Here is a 21,547-nt window from a genome sequence, read left to right on the forward strand (position 1 = left end):
CACTTCCTCTGGCAGCTCATTGCATACATGCACCACTCTCTCTTGTTGCCTCTTGGATCCCTTTTAAATCTTTCCCCTGTCCCCTTAAACCTATGCTGTCTTGTTTTGGACTCCCCCACCTTAGGGAAAAGACCTTGGCCTTTTTCCCTATCCATGCCCCTCATAATTTTATAAACTCCTATAACGTCACCCCGCAGCCTCTGACGCTCCAGTGAAAACTCCCTGGCTCAAACCCTCCAGTTCTGGCAACATGCTTTTTTAAATGTTTTCTAAACCCTTTCAAGGTTTGTAGCATCTTTCCCATAGCAGGGAGACTAGAACTGAACACAGTATTCCAAATGTGCCCTAACCAGTGTCCTGTACGGCTGCAACATTACATCACAACTCCCATACTCAGTGCCCTGACCAATAATCAAAGTGTACCAAACGCTGCCTTCACTAGCCGTCTTACCTGTTCACTGCTTCATGTTCCTGTGTCCTGTATAAGTATGTTTTTGATATTTTTAATAGTTTATTATAGCTATCAGGAGTCATCCTGAATGGTCTAGGCTGTTGTATTATTAGACCTATATTGTTTTATAAGTCGCATTGTTAATAGTTTGAATTAGCTACAAAATGTTGGAAAATAGTTTAAATAAAATTGAATTATTTGACTCCACAAACCTTCAGTTAAGAAAGGTGGAGTAGAATGTTGATTTTGACACAAGTATCTAACTTGCGACCTCCTCTGCTTCTATCTACGATACTGATTTTCCCACCAGAGTACAAGTAGTACTGTTTGGCTTTTAGGTATAATTAAAAATTAAACAGCACATATCTGAGCCATGACTTTGAAGCGCTACAGCTTTCACAATGGAAGTGAGCCATTATAATGTAGTGATGCATGTGCCAATTTTCATTGCACTTAGCTTCTTTGGATGTACTTGCACTCCGTGACTAGGACCTTTTTCAGGATAATTTGCCTACTTATTGTTAGCTTCAGCAATTGTTTTCTGGATAGCTTTCCGATTGACTGTCGTGTTGAATTTTACAGAATTATTCTTCAACCTTTATGAAGACATGTTGTCTTGTGAATTAACCAAAAAACGCTTCCTGTCCTTACTTTAGTTTGAGTTGTGCAGCACTGATGTCTCTGAGTCAAAAGCTTTAAATCTGACACTGGGACTTGTGCACAAAAATCAAGGCTGACACTCCAAAGCAGTACTGAAAAAATTGCTGCATCGTTAAATTCAGTGTTTTGGATGAGACATTAAATCAAGGCCATATTGCTCCCTTAGGTGGGCATAGACAATCGTATGACACTAGAGTCATAGACTTGGACAGCACAGAAACGGAGCTTTGGTCCAACTCATCCATGCCAACCAGAAATCCTAAATTAATGTAATCCCACTTGCCAGTATTTAGCCCATATCCTTCTAAACCCTTCCTATTTACGTATTCATCCAGATGCCTTTTATGTAGTAATTATACCATTCTCCACCACTTCCTCTACCAGCTCATTCCATACATGCACCACCCTCTGCATGAGAAAATTGCCCCTTGGGTCTGTTTTTATAGCTTTCCCTTCTCACCTTAAACCTCTCCCCTTGAGTTTTGGACTCCCCTACCCTGGGGAAAGGACCTTGGCTATTCACCCTATCTGTGCCCCTCCTGTTGTCTCTCGCTGATGCAAGTGGCAGTGAATCTTCTCCAATAATTTCCCTATCACTGACGTAAGGCTCACTGGCCTGTAATTAGCTGAATTATCCTTTGTCATCCTTCTTAAACAGAGAAATAGCCCAACCTGTTCATCATCTGCTTATAGCTCAAACCCTTCAACCTTGGCAATATCCTTGTAAATGTTTTCTGCACCGTTTTCAAGTTTCACAACATCCTTACTAAAATAGTGAGACCAGACTGAATGCAGTATTCCACAAGTGGCCTAATCAATGTCCTGTACAGCCACTACATGACCTCCCAACTCCTATACTCGATGCACTGACCAATAAGCGCCAGCGTACCAAAAGCCTTCTGCACCACCCTGTCTAGCTGTGGTTCCCTCTTTAAGGAGCTAAGAGCCTGCAATCCAAGGTCTCTTTGTTCAGCAACACTCCCCAGGACACTACCATTAAGTGTATAAGTCCTGCCCTGATTTGCCCTACTAAAATTCACAACTCACGTTTATTTGAGAAAAGCAGTTGAGTTCTGTCGGGGTCCTTGGTAATATTTATTCTCCAATCAACAGATGATCTGGTCATCATCACAATGTTGTTTTTTGAAGTTTGTTGTACACTGTCATGTTTTCCAGAATGCAACGTTAGTTATGCTTCAAAAGTACTTCGATGGTTGCAAAGTGCTTTGAGACCTGCAGTGGTCACGAGAAATGCTATACAAACGCACACCTTTCCTTTTATCTTCTATTCTGTTGTGCTTTCGTTTGTGTTTTTTTTTTCTTTCTATCCTTTGCTGTACAGCATTCTTGAGACCCACCAGATGAGAACAGTTAATGAGAATGACTGACTACCAGGCACTGTGGGAGGGAAGCTACACAGATGAATGTGTTTTCCACCTTGACTGCAACAGCAGAGAACTTGCCACCAGGCAGTGAGAGGATTGAAGAGGGTGCAGGCTGGCATTGACCAAATCATGAAACGCAGCTCACTGACATCCTTTTAAACTACATTCTGCATCTGGCTTGCCTCTATCGAGTTGTCATCTGTCTCCTCAGTTGTACAGGGGTTATTATTCCTCTTGCCCTAGAGTGATCAATTAGTCTAAATCCCTGGTTGAAATGAAAACCACAGATTAAAGTTCAGGGATGATTTAACTGAGACGTTTTGCACGATTTAAAGTGCCAATAGGAAAGAAAGAGATCAGCTAATTCCTGTGGTCAGAGGAAAAGCTCGGATTAAGAGGCATAACCTTAAAATTAATGCTAGGAAATTCAGGAGTAAAATCAGAAAACACTTCCTCACGCAGAAACATGTGGTAATCTTGAACATTCCTCCCCAAAAGCTTTCAAGGCTGGAAGCTGTGACAGAGATATTCTGTTAGACAAGAGTTTGCAGAATCAAGCTGGTTAGATGAAGCATACACAGCAATCATGAACTAATTGTGTATCACACCATGTTGAGGGGCTGAACAGCCTGCTTTCTTTTTCTTTCTATGTCTACAGATTACACACTTCGAACTGAAAGGCCAGATGTTGCTGCAAACCTTTGTTCTGGAAATTTTAAAATATTAGGCCTCTATGTGCAAAAGAAGTAAGGGTGATTTGAGAAACAAACTTTTTCGCTCGAGCAAATATTTAATGTACTGCACTGCCTGGAAATGCAGTGGATGCAGGTTTAGTTGGCACATGCAAGAGTGCTTTGGATGATTATTTGGGTAGAAACGCTTAACAGAGAAATGGGGGAAAAGTAGGAGATTGGCACAAGGGAATATAAACCGCAGCCACAGTGGGCCAAATGGCCTTCCTCTGCACGATAACAATTCTGAGATTCTGTGATAATCAAATGTGGGAAAGCATTCAGGGAAATGCAGAGAAAGGGGCAGTTTTCAGACTCAAAACCTGGTGTTAGAAGTTTTCCCAGACATCCTGGAAGAGTAAATTGTGACTACTATATTAAGAGCCTGGCTCCCAACAGGTCGGAAAGCAGTTGAAGAGGGGTATCAGCTAATAGGAGAGCCTGTTGCTGAATTGGGGGTGTATTAGCAGCTAACACCACTATCTGTTCCCTGGGACATTAGGTTTACGAAGTTGCAGCTAAACTGCTTCTATGCAAACAAATCCTTCCCCTTCCTCTGTGTTTACCAAACCTTTTCCCCTCTAATATATTGAATAGATTTCATCAAATCACCCCTTCACCTTCAAATTTCTTACTTATTGCCAGATTTGTTTGGATCTCTAAAATCCTCAAATGAGTGTTTTTAAATTCACACAGAGATACTCATCATCAGCAACTTTCCCTTTAAAATAGTGTTAATGTGCATTATATTCAATCAGCTGTCAGGTACATAATTCTTTGAAAGTTGTGTGGCAGGTAGACAGTGTGGTAAAGAGGCTTTTAGCATACCTCCCTTCATTGCTCAGACTATTGAGTATAGGAGTTGGGACGTCATGTTGAAGTTGTACAGGACATTGGTGAGGCCACTTTTGGAGCACTGTTTATAGTTCTAGTTACCCTACTATAAGAAGGATATTATTAAATTTAAAAAGGCTCAGAAGAGTTGATTGTCAAGAGGGTCAAGGGTTACGGGGGGGAAGCAAGAGAATGGGGTTGGGGTTGAGGAACTTATCAACCATGATTGAATGGCAGAGCAGACATAATGGGCTGAATGGCCTAACTTCTGTTCCTATGTCTCATAGTCTTAAGAGATTTACCAGGATATTGCTGGGACTGAAGGGTTTCAGTTATAGGGATAGGCTGGGACACTTTTCTCTGGAGCATAGGATGCTAAGGATTTATAAAATCATGAAGGGCATAGATAAGGTGAATAGCAAAGGTCTTTTAACTAGTAGGAGGAGTTCAAAACTAGAGGGCATAGGTTCAAGGTGAGAGGGGAAAAGACTTAAAAGGGACTGGGGGGGGGGGTTACTTTTCCACAGGGTGGTTCATATGTGCCATGAACTGCCAGAGGAGATAGTAGATGTGGGTGCCATTATGACAGAGAAAAGACATTTGGATAGGCACACGAATATTAAAAGTTTAAAGGGATATGGACAAAATGCAGATAAGTGGGTTTAGTTTAGTTTGGGAAATTTGGTTGACACGGACAAATTGGACCAAAGGGTCTGTTTCTGTGCTGATTGATTAGATGACCCTAAGTTTCTAGCACTGTGATTAGCCCATTGTGCAATTATGTGAACCCAAGCTCAGGGCAAGTATATTCAAGCTGTATGGTGACAAGCAAAAGATGAGTGAATTGTGTGTCAAGGACCAGCAACTTAACACACTTTAAGTTGATAGCACGTTCAAAGACTAGTATCAACATGAGAAAGTTTCCTGCAACCATAACCTAACTGAGTGGCTACTGCTTGAAAAGACCTGAAAAGCACAGTCCGCTATTACCTTGGAGACAGACCACAGCAGGAAGATACAACACGACCAGACTCCCTAATCACCAGACCGTACATCAAGGGCATTTCAGAGATGACCATAAGACTACTCAGACCCCGAGCTATCAGAGTAACCCACTAACCAACAACCACCCAATGCCCACTACTAGCCAATGTAAAGGATCCCATACCTAAAACCAGCAAAGCCAGTGTAATATACAAAATGCCATGCAAAGTCAGTGAGAAATATTACATAGGCCAGACCAGAAGAAAACTGACAATACGGATACATGAACACCAAGAGATTCTCACTGGCCCCACTACACACGGACAACAAGGGATGCTAATTCGACGGGGACAAAACCGCCATAATTACACAAGCCAAACAGAGACGCGCCAGGGAATTCCTGGAGGTCTGGTATTCCAACAAACACATTGAATTAGACTGTGTGTACAAACCACTGAGAAGCAGAACTGGAAGTAGTGCCAATTATCCCAGCAAACCGAGGCATATGAATAATAAGCGGACAGAACACGGACAGTGTTACCAAGCAGGGTGGCAAAACGTTTGCAACCATACTTGGCAAGCATGTCTACAGCCTCACCACAACCTGAACTACACATCTTCTTGAAAGAAGTTTATATCCTCCTCTCCGTGAAGACCATCTACTTCGACCTTAGCTTTCTACTCATTTATGCTGCTGGAATCTTCATGCTGTTTCAGTGCTTTCTTGGATGATTTCCCATTCTTTACCGTACACGAACTTCACCTCATGTAAAATTCTGCTCCTTGTATCCTACATCATACCAGTCACCTTCATCAATTACATCTCTCTTTATTCACTTACATTGGGTACAGTTTACACATCTGTTCCATTTGTGAAGTTTTCATGGCCTCACTTTCTCTATCTAACTTGCTCTAACCTTACAACTGTGGCTCTATATTCTGAATACTTAACTGAATGTCTCTTTCTCCACTTTCTTTCTGTGAAGCTCATATCTTTGTCTAAATGTCAGTTGTGTTGAACTTTTCGCAATATTTTCCACTACAAAATCTAATGAGTTTTCTTAGCATTTCTTACTAAGCTCGCCCCATTAACTGCCTCCCTACACTATGGTTACCCTCGAATTTAATTCCAGCCGAGTCTTACCTCACATATTTCCTGGAGATACTTGTTATTGCCAAGATGTCCTGGAATTGTTCAGTATCCCTGGTACTGGCTGTTGTGCATCTGGACAAGTGTGGTTAATTTGGAGCTGCCCTGTACCAATCTTGGCATTTGTTCACAGCAGATAAGGGACATTCGTAGAATCCCTACAGTTTGGAAAGAGGCCCTTCAGCCTATCAAGTATACACTGACCCTTCGAAGAGCATCTCACCCAGACCCAATGGACCAAATGGTCTTGAATGTCAGGGTGGTACTGAGTTGGATTGTACTCTTTCTCCGAGGACAAGCAGAGGTTTCCACAACACCAGATCATACCAGCCTGATCTGAAGTTGCCACCCAAATCATTTCAGTCTGAGCCCTTTGAAGAATGTCCAGCAATGGTGCATTTGGCAAGCTAAGTTAACATGGATGATGTGAAGTATGGCATTAATAAGGAATCAAATGAGCAGTAATCCCCTTTAATTGGTAACTCACCTCTGCCCTGTGAGAAATTCACCATGCCACTGGGCAATTGCATGAAAGAGTAGCTCCTGATGTTGAAGAAGGCCTTGTGGAATTTACGTGATTCCTCCCCAGCTCTCTACATAACACACATTGTTCACACCCCTACAGGATTCCAGCGCACATTAGGTTATTCCTACTTGATTATGTATTAGGGGATGTTTACTGAATTAGGTACGGAAATACGAATTGTCATTGCACGTTGGTTAACAGCCTTCTTAGATAGCAATGCTGCGTGAGAGATAAGGCCAGTAAAACAGATTTTAGAAGTTTCTTTCCACATATCACTTACAAATATTTGAATAATTAGATGTTGCATGTAATCAGTTGTGGAGTAACGGTCCAAATATAAAATGTGGAGACCCTTTAAAATGTGCTGCAATATCTAGCTGCTGCGACTGTGATATTTTAAACATTCTAATTTTATTAACGTTCCTTCATGCACTGTTTGAGGGACACAGGCAAGGTAATTTTAATCTACATTTTTGGCAGCTGTGGCCATATGGATGCCTACTTGTTAAATCCTGACAGGAACTAAACCAATGAAACGTTGGAACCCAGGTTGACAGGTGAAAGGATTGTTGAATTCCTTGGTGAGATATTTGCTTGAGAATCAGATGCACTCATCGTGATCAGGTCGATGCCAAGATATATTCGTCCATATTTTAATTAGAAATAGGTTTTGGCATGGCTAGCTGTGAAGTGAAACCTGTCCTTATGCAAAGAGAGATGGTCACATCAGATTGGTTACTCCATCCCCACCATTGGAACCACTGCTCCCTGAGTAGGTGAGTTGTTTCTGAAATGAACCAGTAAACGACGAGCTTTCAGAACCAATTTAGTTACATTGTGCTTTCAACATATGTCTGTCATACTTCAGAAATTCTCCTTCAAAAGTGAAGGGGGCAGATATGAAATGAATTTTTTTTTGACTGTCTTCTGACTTATAGTTGTAAATTGATGAGAACAAGCCAGTGGGCAGACTTTCTATCCCAGCAGCAATGAATATTGGCTTAACCTCAGGATTTATGTAAACAGAAATGTTGCGACTTTAATTTTACCTTTGAGAAAATAGCATTGTATGATACCTGATGTAGGGTACTCACTTAGTGAAACAATGTAGCATGTAATGTGCCATTGTCATCATCAAGTATTACGTATGGATTCCTTTGTCAGATATGATGCTACATATTGGACTTGTGTCTGTAATTTTTAATTAACTGTAGCAGTTCTGATTTGTTAAACTCTGCTTCGTCCTGTCTCCATTTTTTTTCCTCCTGTTCTCCACTTTACTCTCAAGGCGCTGATTAAATCGCAGATACTATGGTAAAGCAGGACTCTGGTACCTCATTCTTTTGCTTCTGATGTCATGAAGTTAGTTGCCTGGTGTACCTGACCTTTTACACGCGTATGCACAGACATTCACTTTCCAGGCTTAGGGGAATTCAGGAAGGGAAATTTTGCTTCGAGCTTTCCATTCTCAAGCAATGTTTGCAAGCAATTTATTTCAGGTTTGCTGACTGAAAACAGGTCAAATCTGCACCCTGAGATAACAAGGTGTAGAGCTGGATGAACACAGCAGACCAAGCAGCATCAGAGGAGTAGGAAGGCTGACGTTTCGGGCCTAGACCCTCTCTTGGCATCTGCAGTTCCTATTATCTCTGAAACACATCTGCACCCTTTACTGTTCTAATGTGAGGAAGCATATTTTACCTTGGCTATCCTGTGTACACATATATGCATGGAATTGCCAGTATGGCTGTTGGGGCATTATTAGCAACCAAAAGATGACAATAGGTTACAATGTACTTGTCTGAATGATGAGTGGGTTTATTGTCATTATTTATGTTATTTACATTCATCTCAGTGAAAGTATGAATTAAAAATAAGTTCTGGATTCCCAGAACAGGGTACAATTCACGTCCATCAAACTGTGATCTGCTAATGCCATAAAAATATCTATTCATTGCTGCCACTGAGTGTCAACCTGAAGCAAAAGGATTTCAGCATTAGTGTTAGATTTAAGGAATAGTTGTGGGATCCAAGGTGCAAAAGGTCTGACCGCAAATATGCATGTCTCAGAAGTTAAGTGAGGGAGGCTCATTTACTCAATTTACCACTTCTGCTCCTTGCTTTGTATCAGACATATGACCAGGATATAACTTTTAAATAATGCAGTCTCTGGTGAACATTGAGTCTGCCTGGAGCAGTTATCTAACACGGTATGAAGTGGTAATCTCATTAACATTGAAGCCAGGGAGCCCCCATTGAGATAACCAGGAAATCTTTATTATCCTTACCACCCACGTTCAGGCTTGCTGATTGCCTCTGGCTTCTGTGAAAAATTAATCTGAGACACCGCCACCCAATACTTAGCCGCCTTGGCATCATGGTGCTCTTAGAGCAAGGCACCCTCCAAACCAATGCAGCTTTGTGTTCTGTTTCAGGTATTTTGGTATTATAGAGTAGAATAATCCAATCCAATATTAATTACAAATTACTAACAGGATGGGCAGACATACAAAATAAGGGCTGCAAATTTTAAGGGGATGCTAGAGCAGAGGGACCTGGGAATTTTAAAAAACATCTTATTCATTCATGGGATGTGGGCAGCACCAACGGATGGGCCAGTATTTATTGCCGAGTCTATTTGCCCTTGAGAAAGTAGTGGTGAGGTGCCTTTTTGAACCACTGCACTCCTTGTACAGAGTCACAGGGCTGAATCTTACAGTTTTGGCCGTGTCTGAGTTGCATTGAGTTTTTTGGGAGGTGTATTGCTGTTTGGTCTGGTGAACACTCTTGCCCTGTCTTACCAAATTTATCCCATTAACGTCTCTCATGTGAGATTTCCACTGCACCTTATCTTGCTCATTTTCACAACAATACGTCACTCAGTGGATATCCCAGAATTTATATCACTTGCGACCAAGCCATCTTTAAAACCCCATGGTGCACCTGGGCAAGCACTGTCAGTCCAGAGCTGCCCGCAGAGTTTCCAGACATGGCTGTAGAGGCAGTTGGCACCCTGCTGGATGGGATGGTGCAGAGGCAGGACTTTCTCTTCCCCCAGAACTAGGAGTGGAGGCTGTAACACCAAACCGCACTAGCCTGGTCTGAGGTTGCCACCTAGCTTAAAGTAATCTCTGCCAAGCGGAGAAGTGCCCAACATCATAGGAAGATCATTGTACCTCTCCAACCATTCTCTGATAACTCACATTCACTCTGTCACTGCTCCTGTTCCCACCACCCGTGAAGGCTCATGTTCTATAACAGTCACTATTGCCTGAAATGTTTCCCCCACTCGCTGTCATCCACCCTAACTCGCAACACTCAAACCTTGTATGCCCTTCTGTGCTGCATGCACTTGCTCAGGACAGTCCCTGTTTGTTTGGGAACTAACAGATGTGCTAACCACTTTCATCTTCATTAGTAGCTGCGTTGTTCTATTTCAGAAAGAAACCAGCCCCAAAACCTGGTCCAACAAAGGCTCCTCTCTTGTAAGGTTTTCTATGTGCTGGCTTAAAAAGCTCTCCTGGATACATTTTGATGCCCTTTCTAAGCTGTTCACACTTTTGTGTAGCCCAGTTAATGTCAAAAAAATTGAAATTTCTTACTATCATTACCCTATTGGTTTTACAGTTTTCTGAAATTTGCCAACACAGAGATTTAAGAAAAAAACATCTCAGCAATGTGATTGCCCATTTGTTGCTTTTAAGTTCTACCCATTAGACCTTTATTAGAGATCCCTTCGAAGATATAATTCCACCCCTCAACCCCGCTATGATTCCTTAATGAATATTACAATATGTTATCCTATTTTACAGCACTCCCGATGTCTTGGCTGAAGACTCGGTGGCTTGGAATATTGACCTGCCAGTCCTCCCCATCCCTCCACCATGTCTCTGTGATAGCAATGATATCATAATCCCAAGTGTTAATCAACACCCTCAACTCATTTGCTTTGTAAGACTCATTGTAGGAAAACAAATGACATCCAGTCTGTCCATGTTCTGTCTGCCTGAACTTGACCATATGTGTTCTGCCTTCCAGATTAACAAACAGTTCATCCATTCTTGTCTTTGTGTCTTCACATCCCAGCCTCCAGCCAAATTACCTTAAACCCCCGCAACAGCATTAGAGGCATCACCACCTCACCTCCTCCACAGCCCATCTACTATGCCACTAGGGATAGAGTTCCAGGATTTTGACATAGCGACAGTGAAGGACTGGCAATACATTTTCAAATCATGTTGACCAGCTTGGAGGGAACTTGCAGGGGTGGCACTCCCATGTATGTACTGCCCTTGTCCTTCTAGATGATGCAGTTGTGAGTTTGGAAGGTGCTGTCTAAGTAACCTTGATGGCATGTTACAGTGCATCCTGTAGATGATACACACTGCTGCTACTGAGTTTCATTGGTAGATGGAGTGAATGCTTGTGCTTAGGCTGGTTGAACTAGGGTCACTACCTTTTAAGCAGCTCCTGCAGAGATCTCCTGAAGTCGAGATCACTGATCTCCAACAACCATCTTCCTTTGAAACAGTTTGACCCCAAACAGCAGAGGGATTTTCCACAAATCCCCATTGACTCTAATTTTGCTGGTGCTCCATGATGCCTCATTCAGTCAAGTGCAGCTCTGATGTCAAGGATAGTCATTCTCACCTTGGTCTGTGAATTCAGCTGGTTTTACCCATGTTTGAACCAAGGCCGGAATGTGGTCGGGAGCTGAGTGACCCTGGCGGAACCCAAACTGACCGTCACTGAGCAGGTTATTGTAGAGCAGGTGCTGCTCTATAGCACTGTTGATGACACCTTCCAACAATTTTTTGTGTATAGATCATTGAAGGTGTCAGCATAAGTAGAGGAATTGTGGATTTTATTAATAGGGGACATAGATTCCTTGCTTTTGTATGCTACGCTGAATTTGTATAAGACATTTGTGAGACCTCAACTGGAGTGTTGTGGGCAACACCCAACAGGAAAAATTGCAGAGTGTGCAGGGAAATTTACAAGAGTGGTTCCACGGTCGAGAATCTTCAGTTATAAGGATAGATTGAAGAAGTTGGAACTGTTCTCCTTGGAGTGAAGAAGGCTAAGAGGAGTTTTGATGGAAGGCTTCATATTACATACGGTCCAGACAGCACAGATCCAATGGACTGAATCACCTCATTCCGTACTGTTACTTCTGTTATCCTTTGATTGTAGCTACTTAAGTAAGCCATTCAGGTCTTCCAGTTCAATAATGACTATGATTCAACCATAGGTCAGAACAAAGAGGCAGGCCTTAATTCTACCTCACTCAAAGAGGGGATCAGCCATCATTTTGTTGGTGTCAGTCTGATCCACACACTGGCCATCTAAACAAGTGAGCCAGCCAAACCCCCATTTCCTTAACATAATTTACTTTATGGCAAAATAATATCATCAGTGATTTCTTTGCTATGTGTTATAATTGTTTTGTGTGCGTGGCACTCAGTTGAAAAATTGCACACTGCCTGTCAATTTAGCAGTCATTAATTTGAATTTATTTCAGATTTGGTAAATTAGAGTCTCAACCAAGTTGATTAAACAATGCAGGAAAAGTCTATATTTTAATATTATTATGTTAACATTGGTCTCAAGTAACCCACAATTGAAGTGATTCTACCGGAGAGCGATGGAAGGTCAGATGAATATGGCCAATTTTTCTTGGTGCTTCCGACAAATACACTCAACAAGATGAGATGCATAGGTGCTTCTGCTCTGTGATTACTGTATAGAAGATAGACTTTCTTCATGTCCCTATTTAGGATCTTCCACAAGGTCGTCATCGGCTAAGGACGCTTACCATAAATGTTATAGAATTAAGACTACGCTGTAGTTTTGTCAGTCTTTTGAGTCTGAATCATAAGCCAAAAATGGGAAGTAATTGACAGCTTATCCTCTCTGATAAAATTATAACATGTGGCTCCTGGGAAATTTTGACAATCGCATAATAGGCATTATAGCTGTTTCACTGAAGTTTAGTTCCTATAAATTACAATTACCATGGTGATAAGGGGTGTCGTGAGTCATTCTGCCCATACGAATGATCACAGCCTAGTAATTATCATAGGATTTAACATTTTGCTTTGAATGTGCGAGAACGTTTTAAATGGCTGGAAGGTATGAAAATGGATTATTTGGTTTTTGGACTTTGCTCCTTCTGGTGCAGCACCTGCAGATTTTACTGTGTCAAAGGTTATCTTGTTTATTTAATCTATACTGACAAATGGGGTTAAAACAAGGCAGTAAAGTTTAGTATTCAATGCTGAGCAAAGTAAAGCTCTTCAGGCTTGCCTGTTATTTCACTAACAGAATGCTTTCCTTTCCAATTTCAATTCCTTGCTAAACAGCAGCTTTTCTCTTTTATGTCTGACTATAAACATCTGAGTAGTTAAGGTTGTTTCATTCAGTTTCTCCACATACCGCATATTGGTGATGTATGACTGATAGATTAAATATGAGCAGTAGATATTGATATGACCAGTTCCCAGTTAAGACTCCAGATGGGGCCCCAATCCAGATGACAAGGGTTGAACTAGTTCCCCTTCTTCATTCCCCTCCCTCTCAGTTGTTCACAATAAGGTTTTGTCTTACAAAGGATTTCTGCCTTTACAGATGCCTTTCTCCCCGGGCCATTTTATTTTATGTTTGAAAAGTAGCTAGTTTAGCCAGGATTTCTTGAGCTAATGAAAGAGACCTCTACACCAATGCAAGAAGAAATAATAACACAATGCTCAGATTATAAGTGTCCAAGAAGATAAAAGATATAGGGATTTGTCTCTGGGTCATTTATGAAGACTAGATAATGGAGCACTGGGGCCATTACCTTTGGGTGGTATCAGCAAAGTTGATGTTAGTAGGTAAACTGTCAATCTTGTGATGCATGGCTTTGCAAATAAGTTGAAAGGCCTATGTTCGGTGTCCCTTTCAATTGCGTTAATACTTGCGTTCTGGCTTTAACAAAGAGACAGAAACTGCCTTCCCTTTTATACCTGTCGCGCAATGAGGACTAGGGGTTTCTTCAACTGTGACCCACACAGCTCACCCCTTTATTCACTAGCACATACAGACCAGTGTTGAAACTGGCATTTAATCCTGTCTGTGTATATTCTTGAACAAAGAAAACGTAGTTTAGGACATAATTCACAAGAGATGGTGTTCTGCTGAGAGGAGGATGTAGTCAACCCCTCATTATAGGCGTAACTATAGAACATGACAGTTCCAGTTCTTTTTGACTTTCCTTTTTCCTTTTGGAGAAGAATTGGTGTTTGCAGTTTCCTTGGCACTTCAGCAGGAATATTCTGGGGCTCCTTTCCAGTTAGCTTTTAGCTGTGTGGGCTTTAAAACAAAATGAGTTGAAAATAAAAGTTCAATGTATCTTTAAGTACTTCAGGGTTCTGATTCAACATCATGACAATGGCATTTTAAGGCTTTTCTGTCTTGCAGATGAATTTGAATGAACACATTATATTCATTCTCAGTGATTTTTGAACTGGTCACTGCTGTAAGCCAGACTGTTAATATAATGTTTTCAATAAGATTTTTGAAAATCAGTTGGCATAGATTTATTTAAATATATATTGAAAGTTGCATCAAATGATCAATTGATCAGTAATTCAACCAGGTTACAAGTCTAATTATCCTGGGCCTTTACATATCCAAATATCTCTCACAGCCAGCTTTTGGACATTTTGCATATTGTTTTCCTGATAATCTACATAATCCTGCATTATTCTACAAAATCATGTCTGCAAACAATTATTCAAGATATGATTAATTGTCACAAGGACAAATGCAGGTCGATTCAGAAAGGCAGCATATCTTTGGGAAATTATAAAAACCAAAAGAACTGTGGATGCTGTAAAATAGGAACAAAAACAAAGTTGCTGGAAAAGCTCAGCAGGCCTGGCAACATCTGTGAAGGAGGAAACAGAGTTTACATTCTGAGGAAGGGTCACCGGACCCGAAACGTTAACTCTGTTTTCTCCTTCACAAACACTGCTAGACCTGCTGAGCTTTTCCAGCAACTTTGTTTTTGCCTGGGAAAATTATGTTTAACTAACTTGCTGCCATTTTTGTTTTGAAGAGGTAACAGAAATGGTTAATGCGGCGATTCAGTGAACGTCAGCCTTTAGAAGGCATTTAATACAGTTTGACACAACAGGCATGTAAGCAAAATTAAAGCTCACGTAATAAAATGGATGATAGCAACAGTGACAGGAAAGTAAATACTAGTTTATGGATTTCTTTTGGACTGAAGGTCGGCTGGAAATGGAGTTCCAGATGGATCAGGGTTAGGATCATTGCACTTCCTTTTGTATGTATTAATGGCCTGGACCTTGCTGTACAGGGCACAACTTAAAAATTTGGAAGCATTGTGAACTATGAGGAAAATAATGTCCAACCTCTGAAAGCCTTAGGTTGGTGAAATGGGTGGATAAGTGGCAAGTGAAGTTCAATGTGGAGAAATGTGAAGTGATTTGGAAACGGTCCGGAAAAAAAACCTTTTTTTCCAGTTATAATACCTGTTGCTGATCTGTTCTAGTTAATATAATAAGACCATAAGACATAGGAGTGGAAGTAAGGCCATTCAGCCCATCGAGTCCACTCCGCCATTTAAATCATGGCTGATGGGCATTTCAACTCCACTTCCCTGCACTCTCCCTGTAGCCCTTGATTCCTTGTGAGATCAAGAATTTATCGATCTCTGCCTCGAAGGCATCTAATGCCCCGGCCTCCACTGCACTCTGTGGCAATGAATTCCACAAGCCCACCACAATAAGTGTCATGTTACACAATAGATCACATAGACACAAGATTTTGCATTTGCAGTGTCCGCACCTTTATTAGTCCTTAGTTAACAGGCATGTCTTCAGTGGCTGTGACATACCTAAGCCAATTAGTCAGTGGTTATGCTACTGAACCATTCTTGTGATGGACATTGCATAAGACCATAAGACATAGGAGTGGAAAGCCTGCGTCTGGGGAATATTTGTGCCTCACTTCCACTTAGAGGTGTCTAGCATGGCATAGTAATGATTTTCCAGTGGGATAGAAGAGGGGGTGTCATAGTACCTTTTGATTATTCATGGAATATAGATATTGTTGTCAAAATGTTTTTGCGCCCTGTGGAAAACCTGCAATGATGTTTCTGAGCGACTCTTCACTGAACATAAATAGCAGAGTGTGGGCGGACTTCGAGAGAGAGGACCAGAGAAACACATGCAGAGAGACATGTAGAGTGGACTGACCAGCACTGGGTGATAGGATTTAAGGAATAGCCTGTCAACAATGTTGGTGTGTGATTAGAACCCCTAATATCTCTGACCATATCTTCGTATTATAATAAACAGCATTATTAAGAAACATAAGCCTGAAGACGATTCTTGACCTTGCTTTCTCATTGACCAATCTGTCTTGAACCCAAAATTCTTGAATGTGAGCATGAAATGACACAACAGAAGAGATGTTGCCAATATTGCTCATCATTCTTGCCCTTTAGAAGACGGTGGTATCTGGCCATCTTGAACCACTTCAATCCTTGGCGATTATAGTTTTATTTGGTGGTGGCCATCCTAACACAAATGGGTCGTTCACTCGGCCATTTCAGAGGACTTGTAAAAGCGCTTGGTTCTGGAAAAGACTAGTCCATGTTGGTATAGCATATTTCAAATGCACTGCTATCAAGTCATTTGTGAACCAGTTGGGTAATTTACAACAGTCTTTCTATTCTGTGGTTATCTCTTCTGAATATGTTATTCCAGGTTTATTTAATTAATGAATTTAAATTTCCCAACTGCTGTGGTGGATTTTGAATTCACTTATTAGCCTGGGGCTCTGGAGTACACCTTCAATGTTACGACAACAGTGCAACGAGATGGTATTCAGCAGGTTTCCTTGGCTTCATTTCATTTGAAGTTAAGAGACTTCTGGTGGTGTAGAGTAGATACTGAGGATTTTTAAAGCAGCTTCCATCTGATGGCATACCAGTAGTGTGTCAAGGCATACCAAGGGATGTTGTTGGAACAGTCTGAGAGATTGATTGATGCATCTAAGTCTGGTAAGTATAACGGTTCCTTGCTATTGCTTTACACTCAATGGTTTGGATTCCCCAATTTGAGCACCTCTCCTAAATCTTGACGAAAAGATTTCACAGTATTGACTGGCCTGAGATTTAGCCTGGTTCTACACATCATTCCTGATAGGCCCAGTTGATATCTCTCATCTGTTTTGCTGTAGTTTGTAGAATCAGAGAATCCCTACAGCATGGAAGCAGACCATTCAACCCATTGAATTTCCTCTAACCCTCTCAGGAGCATCCCACCCAGAATCACCCCTCTACCCTATTCCTGTAATCGTGCATTTCCCATGGCCAGTCCACGTAACTTATACATTTTTGGACTGTGGGAGGAAACCAGAACACCCAGAAGAAACCCACACAGACATCAGGAGAATGTGCAAACTCCACACAGACAGTCGCTCAAGGATGGAATTGAACCTGGGTCCCTGGTGCTGTGAGGCAGCAGTGCTAACCATTGAGCCACCTTGCTATTCTAGTTGTTTTATCACTGAATGACGAACCAAATACTTCAGGATAATCAACTGCATATTAGGAACCAAGGTCACCTATTGGCCAGTTTGGGTAGAGACAGCAAGTTTCTTTAAAGGATTTTAGTGAATCAACAATATTTAAGCTACCACACAAATTGCCATATCTGTATAATCTGATTCACACCTTGGCCACAGTGAGATTTGAAGTTGCATTCTTTGGCGTATTCGTTCAGTATCATAACTGAATAATAAAAGCAAAATGCTGCTGTTGCTGGACATCTGAAATAAATGCAAAAAGCAGTGGAGAAACTCAGCAGGTCTGGCAGCATCTGTGGAAGAGAAGCAGAGTTAGCATTTTGAGTCTGGTACGGTGATAGGTAGTAACACTAGACTTGAAACATTAACTCGGCGTCTGTCACCGCCAAACCTGTTGAGTTTCTCCAATGCTTACTGCTTTTATTCCATAATAACCATGAGACCATTGTAGTAATTATCCGTTCATTCTTTCTGTGCCTTAAATTTGCTTTTAGGATGGAATATGCATTACTGCATGCTTTATTCCATGAAAGGTACCAATGTCTTTTTCAAAGTCAACATCACATTTTAATACCAAGTCGAAATCTGAAAATCTATTCACCCGTATTAAGGACCTTTCCACCTTCACTACTAACAATCTGCGCATCTTCTCCCCTTGATCTCATTCACTGTCTCTGTTCAGGATTTTACCATTTAGAACAGTATCCTTTCACTTCGTTTCTTCCCATGCTTTGATAGTGGGTTGTGAAGGTACCGTAAGGGAATTTTCTAAGAACAATGTGTGAATTTGGCTATGCAGTCGTCTGAATTCAGCATGAACGGGAGCAGCTATACTGCTATGACTTAATGGTTTTACTGATGGTAGCACATCAGTTTGACTGACTTCAGACACTGCGCCTCTTCCATGCCACTTCCCCAGATAATGTCATTAGCAAATATAAAAGGCTGCCAAAGACCAGCAGAAACCAGTCCCCTTCTGTGGAAAGAAAATAGTTATTTTAATCAGTTTCTTCCCCTGTTATAGCACACCTCCAGGACAGGCAGTGCTGGAACTTAGACCTCCTGCTCCCAGAGGGAGGGATACCATCACTCTACCACAAAACCCTTTTTGTGGGGGGGGGGAAATAACCTGAGCTTAAACACTTTAAAGTATAATAATAATTTCTTCTGCATAGGCAAACCGATCCTTATTCCTTCTGTTCTCAGTGGAGTTTGACATTCATAGCACAGCATTTGGGTAGCAGAAGGATAAAAGCCCTAATTAGAATATGGTGATGAGTGTTGTTTGAATCTCTTCTTGTCAACACGCACGTCTCAGCCAGTTGCATTATACTGTGCTTGTCTAGGAAATGACTCAAATTCCTGCAACATGAGGAATCAAGTAACTACTTTTTTATTTGGTATTTTGTTTGGAGCTTTGTACTGAGGAGCCAGCCTATGTATGTACCCAGCTATGCTCTGGTGCATTCTGTTCATGGCAAATTAAGCTCCACTGTGAAGGTCAGGGCCATGTACCTTTTGATGAACTGATGAATAAAATAAACATTGCCAACGTTTGCCACAGTGTTAAGTGAAAAACAATGAATATTCAGTAAAATTATGTTTCTGTGAAGTAAACCATGTAAACTATATCAAGGCTGTGATAATATATTTGAAATTTGATTGATACAGGTGTTGGATAAGATTGGACATGGCTGGGGCTTGTTTTCTAGGATCGGGGAAACTGAGAGATGACTCAGTGGAGATGTAGAGAGAGAGGATGTTTTCACTTACAAGACAGTACAAAAAGACTTCCCGTAAATAAGAGAGAGTCACTGACAAATCCAATTGGAAGGCAAATAGACAAGTACATAAGAAAGAAGAGGATATAAGAAATGTTGATCGGGCAAGATTGAATAAATAACATGACTTGCATGAAACCTAATCAATGATATAGAATGGTTAGGTCGAATGGCTGGTCTTTGTGCTGTAAATCCTACTTAAAAGTTCCTTAACACACACTAAATATCTTCTCTCTCTTTTTTGTCTGAACAATTTTCCACTCACCTTGTTAATGAAGTCTGAAGAGGAAATCGAGCAGTTCTCCCTCACCACCACCCAAGAAGAAAAAGAAGAAGAAATCGGGTCACTACAAAAGTCGGTAAATATCTCTTTATAACATTTTACAAATGCATCATGATTTCATAAATAGAGAAGAGCGCTCCAAAATTAGCTGTAATAAACATGACAAGTTTTACATTGAAATGAACAAAACTCCATACTTAAACAAAATGTTTTTATTTCTTTCAAAGTATTTTCATTTACAAGGCTGCTGTATGCAGCCAGTTCAGGACCTAAGCCCTGAAATGGAATTCACCGAGGCATCATCGGAAGGGAGACCTGTAGAGCTGTGCCTTCTTATCATTGTGATTGATCTGTGCACAGAACATTCATGTAGAGTGAGCCATCTGTCTTTTTCTCCCCTCTGGTTTTTGTTGAATAGTTGATCTGTCTTTCACAAACAGTGAAAGCAGGGGAATGGGATGTTGGCAGATGGACTCCCATATGAAGAAACTGTAGAGGATCTCACAAGGTTAGGTTGTCCGAGTCTCCTAGATGAAACTGAAGATGCACAGCGCCCCAGAGAGGAGACCACATGATTTTTTTTTTTAAAGTCTTTAATTACATGGAACGTATCCAGATTACCCATCTATGGAGTCTTATTTCTTTGGTTGCCAACAGCATTGAATGTACAACGACCAATTAGCTAACACTTGGTTTCCATAATTCCTTTTGCATGTGAGACTTTAAAGAAGTGAATAGTGAAGTAAACAGCAGATGGTTAGTAAGGCATAATCAGACACCCAGTGTTCTGATTAACCGTGTTGACACGTCTTTCCACAAGTTGAAAATTTCACACAAACTATAAGTAGAGCTGCCTGCTGAAATGAAAATGATTTAATCATGGAGGCAAGTTGCAAGGATAACTTTTCAGTTTACGATTAAAAGCATTAATATATTAATTTGAAACTTAAAGTGTCTTCTCCCACATGCCTCCCTGCCCCCACAAGCCCACAAACAACAGGGTCACCTCTTCAACATCTGCTAAGTTTAAATGCAGCTTGAGCTTTTCCAGTGACCACTTTAATTGCAAATACATCCAATGAAATTCTGTATTCAATGTCAGCTAAGTGGTGGAAATCCCAAAAGGTTCAACTTATCTGTAGCTAGGATACCTTCGTGCTTAGTCCTTTAGCTACGGTTTGAAAATTTGGCTTAACAAAAAAAAACCCATGGAATCTGAAGAAAAGAAAGACAAACATCTTTGCTTCAAATGGATTTTCCTTCATGTTGATTATACATTTAGGGATCAAATGTGACCATAGTTTTAAAAAAAGAGGCGATGGCTTGGTGGTATTATCGCTGGACTGTTAACCCAGAGACCCTGATAATGTTCTGGGGACCTAGTTTGAATCCCGCCACAGCAGATAGTTGAATTTGAATTCAATAAATATCTGGCATTAAGAGTGTAATGAATACCATAAATCCATTGTCAATTGTTAGAAAAACCCATCCAGTTCACTAATGTCTATTAGGGAAGGAAGCTGCCATCCTTACCTGGTCTGGCCTACATGTGACTCCAGACCCACGGCAATGTGATTAACTCTTAACTGCCCTCAGGGCAATTAGGGATGGCCAATAAATACTGCCTAATCAGTGACGCCCTCATTCTGTGAACAAATAAAGGAAAAAAAATTACATTGCAGCATTTACAGTGTCATAGACAAAGAAAGGTATGTATCTGGGAATGTGTACTGTAAAGGAATAGTGAAACACAATGTTTCATTGATGATCTATATCTCAGCTTGAATGATCTGCCTTCCATAATCAGTCTGTTCTAATTGTACTGTGTAAGACAAACACATGCGGTACAGACCACCATAATTGAACCAACATCTGCATGATCTATCAGTCTTGGAAGTTCCAATCTACCTAATGATCCCCAGTCCTTTCTGGAAAGAGAATGCAGATTTCCACAACCTTTTGTAAGAAAATTGCTTTTCATCTTTTTCTGATGAAGGGCCTAGGCCTGAAACGTCAGCTTTTGTGCTCCTCAGATGCTGCTTGGCCTACTGTGTTCATCCAGCTCCACACTTCGTTATCTCGGATTCTCCACCATCTGCAGTTCCCATTATCTCTGTAAGAAAATTGCTTCCTGATTTTGGACCTGAATGGCCTAGTTCTAAT

General features: G+C 41.0%; 1 protein-coding gene across 15 annotated transcripts in view; it reads left to right on the top strand.

The window, feature by feature from the left end:
- LOC125464774 (serine/arginine repetitive matrix protein 3-like) overlaps nucleotides 1–21,547 on the top strand; it is a 693,195-nt gene that overhangs the window by 594,545 nt on the left and 77,103 nt on the right. For all 15 annotated transcript variants that reach the window (XM_059655503.1, XM_059655504.1, XM_059655501.1 and 12 more), the window contains one exon: nucleotides 19,380–19,460. In XM_059655503.1, coding sequence (XP_059511486.1) covers nucleotides 19,380–19,460 — 81 coding nt within the window. The remainder of the gene's footprint in view (nucleotides 1–19,379; nucleotides 19,461–21,547) is intronic.

Source organism: Stegostoma tigrinum, chromosome 27, assembly GCF_030684315.1.
Source record: "Stegostoma tigrinum isolate sSteTig4 chromosome 27, sSteTig4.hap1, whole genome shotgun sequence".
Lineage (NCBI taxonomy): Eukaryota > Metazoa > Chordata > Chondrichthyes > Orectolobiformes > Stegostomatidae > Stegostoma > Stegostoma tigrinum.